Source organism: Coniosporium apollinis (genome assembly GCF_000281105.1).
Source record: "Coniosporium apollinis CBS 100218 chromosome Unknown supercont1.21, whole genome shotgun sequence".
Lineage (NCBI taxonomy): Eukaryota > Fungi > Ascomycota > Dothideomycetes > Coniosporium > Coniosporium apollinis.
Genome location: NW_006913283.1, coordinates 133,863 through 143,075, shown reverse-complemented (window position 1 = coordinate 143,075; position 9,213 = coordinate 133,863). Strand labels below are relative to the sequence as shown.

The window sequence follows — 9,213 nt, the reverse complement described above, 5'->3', positions numbered from 1 at the left end:
TTAATTTGGCGTTCAGTGAGGGCGGTGAAGGGAGGGGTGGATGGGCGCTTTCGGCATCGTAATTTGGCTCTCTCTCTACTCTGGATCTCACGTTTTGATATCTCCTGCGTTCCTGAGCGAGCATTTGGCGCAAGAGATGGGGGGAATAATGAAGTGATACCTACTAGACTGTCTGGCGTTGGATCTACAGGAAGAATGCGGATACATAGAGTGGGTGTTAGGAGGCCCACATCAGAAAGATACGTTTTCTTCTTTATGCTAGAACAATTACTCTTCCTGGAGAGTTCGACGCCTTGTGGCAACTGTATGCTCTACGTTCCACGAGTGATGGTAATTTGATTTGTTCGCAAGGCGACAGTTTTGTTCTGGTCAGCGCGTCCGCCTTCCCTTGGTCTTGCGCGTCTTTCTCGTTCTGCTGCGTCTCCGGATGGATCATATCTGCATCTTATCAATTGCGGGTTCCATCATAGAACAGATATCTAAGCGCAACTCTATTTTGACGACGTAGGCGTTTGATGAGGGAATTGGAGTTGCCCAATATGGTAACCATAGAACGTCGCAGATGAGAAAATCCACTACCTGCTCGGAACTCTCAGCCCACGGCCACCCCGCCACAAAGTCCATCAAAAGGTATCCTCATCAACACGCCGAAGTCGTTTACGGCCACTCACCGGTTGGCAAGTCTACGGGCGAACCTGGCACGTCGCCAGCCGAGAGCACGAATCCACACGTTTGACAAGACTTTCGTGCCGATCCAAATCGTCCCGTGGCCCATCATCATCAAGGACTATCTTCATCAATATGCTGAAGGCTCCAGCGGCCACAACCAGAGTGCGAGCCTGCCAACGACAGCGGCACACCGCCAGCCTGGACCGACAATCTCCACGCGAACCCCGTCGGTCGATGATAGGAAGCACTCTCTGTTCTGCCTAGTGGACGTTCCAGCGACCCGCTGCGAGGACAGAGCGCGATGCTCAGCGCATCCAAGCAGGCGACGTTCTACGATTCCCGGATTTTTTCCTAATTAGGTAGCACAGCTGCGTCCTTAAAACGTCTGTGCTGTGAGTTGTGAGTAGAATCGCGGTTCGCAATGACTTCAATATGTCATTCCCACCCTGTCGTAGCAACTGGCTGCAGATGCTCGCTGTTCATCTAGGTATGCGATGATAAATCCCGTGTTCCGTGATATGGCGTTTTCTCTCCCTTCCAGTGCGTTATTTGTTTCAATGGCATCGACGGCTCTATCTCTTGTGGGCGAGAATGGGGTCTGGAAGACGGCTCTTCTTTGAGCGTTTCTATACAGATCGCAGAACAAGACGCCGGGTGCCAGCGGTTCGTCAATTCGGGAGCGCTGGCACACTGGTACACACGTAGTATAGAAAGCGAACGTTGTAAAGCATTCAAGAGATTGTGCTTCTTACTAGAAAGCGAGTCACTCCTACCGATACTGGTAATTATATCGTTACACTGCGTGAGTACGCAGCGGTGGTTTCCTTCTGTCTGCTTTTACCCCTAGTCTAGCTGTGTGTAGTGTGCTCCAATGCTCGAAGTGTTTGCCACTACCGCTGATTCTAACGTCATGACGGATGAATGAAGAGTTTCTCGTAAGGCTAGAACAGCGTTTCAATGAAGGCTAATACGAAATCCCATGGACCGTCGTCGAAGCCGGCCTTCCTTGCAATGAGACGGGGAAGTGGAGCTACCGAGCGTCATCCCAGTACATGCTTCGCCTCCTGTTCACCGTTCCGGGAAGCAAGGGGTTCCGCACTCAGCGGTGGATGTTGGGACGCAGTGCTGTTCGGTTTGTCTGTTGTATCTTACTCTGCTAGAGGTACCTTAGTCTTTCGAAAATCAACTCAAGAGCAGGTACCGGTAGGTCCTCTACGTCCTGCAACAAGCTGCGCAACGTTCCGGCGATGCTGAACGTCCCAAAAGAAGCCCCCCGGCTCAGCCCTGCAGCCAAACAGGCTTGAGACCTGCGTCAGGGTGACGTTTTTGGGAATGGCCCACGACTCAGTCAAAGGAAGGCAAGCATGGGCAACTCGAGCCGCTCGAATCGAATGATTGTGGCAGTTCTCCTGCCTCGAGATCGCACGCAGCCCGCAGGATCGCGCCGGAGGCAGGTTTGGCCCGCGTGATGGGATGACTGTCCGGGTCCGCGCAGGCCTGTCTCTTGTGAGGCTGAGCCAAATTCTCACGTTTTCAAGGTTCTTTCCTCCCGAGGTCGCTGCTCCACCAGTGGCGCGACCTTCGGGAGCGCTAATGGGGACGCTTCGTGAGTTCCCGCGACTGCAAGGCAAGGTACCAACGTCACTTCCACACCTGGGCATTTCCCATCCCACAGCCAGGATCAGGGAGAAGCTGCCCAGCATGCTGCCCAGCATGCCTTTAACAGCGCCAGCCTGTCACGCCTGTCTCTTATCCCCTATTCTCCCTCGCCTGCAATTACTACGTGACGCCGCGAACTCATCACTCGAAGAAAGGCCGCCGTAAACACCCGCGTTGCTGTCACCCAAACCCAAGCTGTGTCAGGATACTCGTATTCTTGCAGCAGCTTCTCCGCTGCGAACACCCGTCCAATCACCTTGCCACCAGTCACCCCAGCACCAGTCAGTCCACCAACCTTCAAGCTACATACGGTGTCGGGACACAGCGCGATCCACTGTTGCGGAACGGAAGACCCGGAGAGCAGGCCATCCACGTAAAATTTTAGCAAGGCCGTTTCCTCTAAATTGCTCTTCTCCCAAGCACGGCTGCTGCCATCCGTTGAGCCATTCAATTGCAACACCGACACCTCATTCCACGACCACACAACACCAATGCTATCATCGATGTTGAGAGGAGACATGGCGAATCCAGCAACATACCCTCCACACCAGGTACGTATGAATGCATTAGCTCAATGCACCAGCTCCGCTTCTACATGGCGCTCTTGGGGACATCCCAGCTAACACCGCTCCAGCAGGATCGAGGCCTCGAAGAGTACATAGAGCTCTCCACCCAGCAAGAAGCCCTCCGCCGCCGCATATCTCTGCGAGTGTCCTCGACTTCTCCCATCACCGCCATTTCCGAGACCCACACGCCAGAATCATATTCACCGTTCAGCGCCTCACCACCGCCCGGCTTGGCCTCAACATATCCTGCGCCAGCCACATTGACGCTAGCCATACCCACTGAGCCCGGTCTAGCTCATCGATCTAGCACGATGCAGACAGCCGCCGACAAAGCGGAGGAGGACCGTCTCTACGAGGTCAATCACCAAATCAAAACTACACTCACGGAGCTGCTCAACTCGCCAACAGTCAAGGCTGACAACAAGTTCCGGGCCTGGATACAGAACAGGCTCATGGATGCGGAGGTTGAGCTGAGGAAGCAGAAGCGGAGGAGGAGCTCCATCGACCGGGAGTTTGTGGAGAGGGTTGCTGAGAGTTTGGAGAGGAGTGCGATCCTTTCACCCAGGTTCTGAGTCTTGCGAGGCCGATGAGGTTTCAAGTGTTCAGTCCCAGAGTCATTGCATTTTCCGTTGTCGGAGTTAGGAAGCTGGAGTCTGGGATCTCTCGTCGATGCTTTGGTCGTGAGCATTGGCTCTTGTTCTGGGACACACTGGTCGGCATTTCTCGGCAACCGGTGTCGAGTGGATCCATTTAAATGGGCGGTATGGTATGGTGTTTACAAGACGGCGTCACCGAGACGGCGTCACGACACAGGGCAACGGGTCCACGATACCAAGCAGTCCTACGACGCTATGCGACTTGTATTCCTAATCTTCTACTGTACCATAGAAACGTCCTACTACGGCTCCCACGAGCCAAGTTTTACCTCATCCGTCTGTCCTCTCCGCTTGATTTCCTTTCCAGGCAATCGTCGATTCCCTCAAAACTTTCCAGGTTCCCCGCAATCAGGCCCTCAGACCCCAGCAAAAAACTTTCCCTTATCTCCACACCACGCACCACACACGCAGACGGACGTGAGCGGCCATGCAGCCAAGCCCTTCCCTGCATGGCCTCCCGGGATCAGCGTCTGGATTACCCCAGTCTCCGCAATCAGAAACCCCACACTTCCACGAATCGAGATTGCGTTATCAATCGTCCCCAACAATGCGACCTCGGGAGCAGCCGTCAACGCTGCTCGGCGAACCAGAGTGGGAGACCCCCGCGGAAAAGCGAGGAGGGGTCGTTTGCATGCCATATGAGTAACTGGCGATCACTCCCAATCTCACTGTCGCTTGTACGTGAGACGTGTAAGGGATTGGCGGCTTTCGAAACGCTGTCGTCGAGGCTGAGAGCATGCTAGAGTGAGCACCTTGATGAGCTTAGTGCTGACGCTCGTGACTCGCGTGCATTCCTGTGTAAGTGAGGTATTCGACCGGCAGTTGTGAACGACAGGGTTGGTGTGAACCTGTGGTGGTAGGTACACTGACCTTACTGTACCTCCTCTCGGGACCGCGGGAGTAGGGGCGCCAGCAGTTGAGGGAGTACCTTGGGGTGTACCAGTTCTACATCTCTGCGCTTGGATGACACAAGTTGCTCATAGGTCTGGTATTGCCATGTGCGTCGTACTGATCGCAACTCCCAGTCAAGACGCGTTACTCAGTGACTTGTTTCTTGGGGAAATAGGGCTAAGAACACATGTTGCTCGGCTGTTCCTACCGCTGCCTCCTGTAGTCGGCTGTACTCAGTTTTCCAGCTCGGTATCTCACATGTGTTTATTTAGCACGCAAACGCGCTCACTTTAGCAAAAGACGAATCTTCTTAGTCTGCAACTCCCTTCTCCCTTGTCATCAGAGTATGGTATTCGATTACACGGCAAGTGGAAAGAAGGGAACAGGTTGGTCTTAGATCCGTGGTGGCGCAGACACGACTGTTAGTAATCATGGTGGTAAAGCCGCCAGGTCGGACACGATATGGAGGAATAGGTTTGCGAGATGAGATCAGACCTGTGTCCGTTCCAGAGATGTGGTATAAGCACAGCAGTGGTAAACATGCACACGCACGCAACCCATGGTCGGTCACCACATGTCTCCATCTGCGTGCTCTTACAAAAAGCTCTGGAGACCGGTGAATGCGCGTCCCAAACCGCCGAGTTATGGCTCTGGTTATGTTTTCTATTAGTTAGCCGCTGGCGCTGGGCGGAAACAGGATGACACGACAGATAAGAGATGGAAGCGATGATTTTTCGCTAGGAGACTACCCAGGAAGGGAACGGAGTACAAGGTGGAGACAAAACGCCTGGGCTATGCTATGCTGTGCAATCCACCCGATGCAGTATGACGCGATGCTCATCGCCGCCCCATCGCTGCTCTAGGCTCTAGTATACAAAGGACCACTCCGCCTTCCCATCAAGTTCCTCGATGAAGCCTCCAGGGACATCATGGCGCCCCACCCTTCCGGCATCACAATCGACTCCGCCAGCTCACGCACAAGGCTCCCCCTCCGCAACCTCCATCTCGTCCCCCACATCCGCTCCACTCCCCTCAACCACTGCCTCCATCCCCGCGCCTCCCTTCTCACACTCATGCACGATCCTTTTCCAGCCCAGGTCCTCGGCGGCGTCCTTGACGACCTCAACGGTCGGGAAGTAGTGCTCGTTTTTCTTCATGGTGGCGACCCAGGGGACGTTGTCAAAGGTCATGACTTTGAGCCGGAAGTAGGTGTTGTCTGGAATCTTTGCGGACTCGGCCAGGAAGGAGTCGAGGTCGGGCGTCGGGACGCCGTTGACGTGGGTTATGAAGTTTGTGGGGGCGAGGCCGTAGGCGTAGGCGGGGGAGCCGCGCATCTGTTACCACAAGCGTTAGCAGTGTCTTCGTATTCCTAGACAAGAGAGCAAGAGAGAAAGGGCGTAGGAAGATATAAGGTATGAGGAGAAAAGTAATCTTGACTCACCCGTCCGCTGACATAAATGTCACTATGCACCTTGCTGATCTGCTGCCTGACAGCATGATGCGGCCGATGTAGCACCGCCCCACAAAACACGACACACTGATCCGTCTCCAAATCCTCCGTCGGCACCGTCGGGACCTTAATCCGCATCTCCTTCCTCTTCCGCACAATCACTGCGTCCAGAACCTCGTTGTCGTACATGATATCCAGATGCTGGACTCTCGTAATCAACTTGCCGTTGAGAGTGAGCACCACGTCGCCCTCCTGCAGCCCTTCCTTGTGGCCACTGTCCACTTTTCTGACCATGAACAGCTGATGGCGCTCCGGGTCCTCACGCTCGACGCGCTCGATCCACTCCTCGCTGACGCCCATTGTGCGCACCTGGCTCATCTGCACAGTGTTCGTTTCGACATTCAGGATCCTAAGCCGCGGCTTCTCGCCTTTGCGGACCTGCTCCAGGATCGGCAGGACCATGGGCGTCGAGAGGCCGAGGTGGTACTCCATGTCCTTGCCGCTGTGGCTGGACCGCTCGCCCAAGTATGTCAGCCACAGGGCCTGCACGGTGCCGTCCTCAGCCACCAGCACGCCTGTGCCGCATTGCGACGCCAGCGACGTGTCGACGGTCACGGCGTCCAGGTTGATAGCTCTGTAGCGGGGCGTTGAGGCGCTGGCGGGGATCGCGACAGTCGTAATGTCCGTAACGACAGTATTGGCAACCACTGGGCGGAGGTTCTGGTTGAAACCGAAGAAGACGGTCTCTTCGCCCTGCTTGATCGGCTCGGTGGCGAAGGTCGGGGTCTTGACGGGCGCTTGCACGAGGGAGGGGTCATATTGCACGATGCAGTAGTTCTGCAGGGGATGCATGAATAGCACTTTCGCGTCCACGATGATCGAGTCCGCGAACGTTAGGGATACGTCGCAGAGGTCGTAGGGGATGATGGCTCGGCTTGCTAGTACGAGACCCTTCTCGGCGTCCACGACGAGCCCATGTCCGATCTTTCGCGCGCGAGGGAAGCCGTCAAGCTTGATGGGCATGTTGGCTACAACGCGGACGAAGGAGCGGACGATGTCTACCGCGTTAGCGTACTTTGCGCTGTCCATTCGAATGAAATTAGCTTTACGGGCAACGGGCTTGGTGGGGGGCAGGGCGTCGGCAATGTCGGTGAAATCCCAGAGTCCGGTGGTGTCATTACGCTTGGCGAGGCGCATCTTACGGCTCCAATGACGGTCGATAGTGATGATGGAGGTGTTGAGAGTGTGTAGATCGCGGAGGTGTTTGTAGGTTACTACGATGCGGGCGCGGTCTATATTGGGTGTAAGTGTATGTCGATATGGAGAAGTTAACAGGGAATCATACCGGGTATGGTCTTCATGACCTCGACAAAAGTTTCCAGGTCAGGTGTGTCCTTGTGGTCAACAGACTGGACTAGCCAGCCAGACTCGCTACCCTCAAATTTGAAGGACCCTGATGCTTCGGCCACGAATACGCCATGCTCATTGGTAGCAATAGCATAGAGCCTAGCTTGTTGGTAAGAGAGGTCATGGAAAGCAGCTCCTGCCACCGAGACGAATCGGTCAGGTGTAATAGCGTGGAGATCTCCCACGTTAAGCTCAACTTCCATGTCCTGCCCGCCACGCTGCACCAGGAGCCTGATTTTGCCCCCTACGCTGGAGTCCAGAATTGCATCCAGGCGAATAAACTGAGTCAAAAGCTCGCCGTTGACTTTGATCAGAAGATCGCCCTCTTCAAGGTTTTGGTCTGCTGGACCCTTCGGAAGCACAACCTCCGCTACGAGCATTCCCGTCTCCTTCGGAAAGCTTTCGCGGATGGCAGCCTCCCAGTCAGGTGTTAAGCCGAGCCTGCGGCACTCATCAAACGGCTTCAGAATCCACTGTGTTTGTATTGTACCGCGAGCCACGTGTTCTCCTCTTTGTATACATTCGAGCGCGCGAAGGGGTCGGTCGAGAGGCAGGAAATAGTCGGTTGCCGCGCCATCAGCCCTGCCGCCGGCTTGAAGAGCCACGGCATAGCCATCAATATTGACTACTGGACTGCCTGAGCTGCCTCCGCTGGCCGCGGCTGCCGCTTGGATGTAGTTGGTATTAAAATCGCTGTAGCCCTCTCCATATTCCGGTGCGTTACGGTCGAGACGGCTGATCACGCCAGAAAGAATACTGAGCTTCTCTCCAGCGTCATTACCTACGACGCGGATCTCGGCGCCCACTTTGGCAAGGTCGGGCCGTAGCTGCAAGGCGGCTATTGGCATGTACTTAATCGCCTTGGGGTCGAACCTAAGGATACCGAAGTCGTGGACGGGGTCGCGGTAGACAGGCCAGACGTCGCACTATGATACATCATGAGCCTTTGAACCTCAATTGGCCACAGATCTGACCTACCTCCTCATGATTGTCGAAAATGCAGTAGCCCCAGAACGGGCCCGCGCCTACAACATGCTCCTCATAGTCAGCCTGAAAGCCCTTCCTGATCTCCGGCGATACAGAGCTCTTACCCTATTCGTAAGAATATAGCCCTTCTCCGCGTCCACCACAAAGCCCGTAGCCTCGCTCGAAACGGCCGCGTCCGTATCAAAGGAGCAAGTCTGACAAAAGTGTATGGAGACAACGTTCTTGACGACATTCTCTATAGTAGCCTGCCACTCTGCCGTGTCCGCAGTCGCGGCGATGTGTGCTATGGACGGCGCATCGTCGCTCTCATAGTCCAGATCCGCGTGGTTGAGCAGGCCGTTGACCGGCGAGTCCGACGCGGACCCGTTAACGTATTGTACTTCCGGTCTTCTTTGCTTCATCGGACGATCGTTTGAGGGTGTCGGTGGTTGTTTACGCTTGCTGCGGGTTTCGATGGAGGAGTCCATGGCTTTCGGGGCAGGTGATGTAGGGGGAGGCGAAGTTGGGAAGGCGCGACGTAGTATGGGGGTGAAGCTGAGAGCTGAGGATACGGGTCTATGAGGCTGCAGTGGTCTACGGGTGTGAATGGTCTGCGAAGGCGATGATGAGGCTGTAAATGGCGCGCGTCGGTCGGTGAAATGCAGGTTGCGCTGTGCTGTCAAACGATAGGTGCTACGGCGGAATCCTCTTGTGGCGCCAAAACGGGGGCCAGCGAGCATTCAGAGTGAAGGAGCGGAAGGCGGTAGAAGCGCCAACCAGTCTTAGGTGGCGATTGGGGGATAATGAAGTGATCTATCAACCCCGTTAAACATTCTTCATCGCCCTCTCCCAGGACCCTACCGGAGACCCTGGCGGACAAGCCGGGCTTACTCAGCGGACACCTCAGGCACCCCACGCATCCGAAGGATTTTCCATCACGAGAAGTTGC

General features: G+C 55.2%; 2 protein-coding genes across 2 annotated transcripts; one reads left to right on the top strand and one right to left on the bottom strand.

The window, feature by feature from the left end:
- Positions 1 to 2,846: 2,846 nt before the first annotated feature.
- Positions 2,847 to 3,466, top strand: W97_04706 (uncharacterized protein; the record flags this gene model as incomplete). Its single annotated transcript, XM_007782595.1, has 2 exons — positions 2,847 to 2,879; positions 2,963 to 3,466. 2 exons carry the CDS (start codon positions 2,847 to 2,849, stop codon positions 3,464 to 3,466), a joined length of 537 nt encoding a protein of 178 aa, XP_007780785.1.
- A 1,946-nt stretch (positions 3,467 to 5,412) lies between these two features.
- Positions 5,413 to 8,752, bottom strand: W97_04705 (Pro-apoptotic serine protease NMA111; the record flags this gene model as incomplete). Its single annotated transcript, XM_007782594.1, has 5 exons — positions 5,413 to 5,775; positions 5,883 to 7,183; positions 7,237 to 8,224; positions 8,277 to 8,333; positions 8,390 to 8,752. The coding sequence occupies 5 exons, from the start codon at positions 8,750 to 8,752 to the stop codon at positions 5,413 to 5,415; spliced, it is 3,072 nt and encodes a 1,023-aa protein (XP_007780784.1).
- Between the last annotated feature and the right edge of the window lie 461 nt (positions 8,753 to 9,213).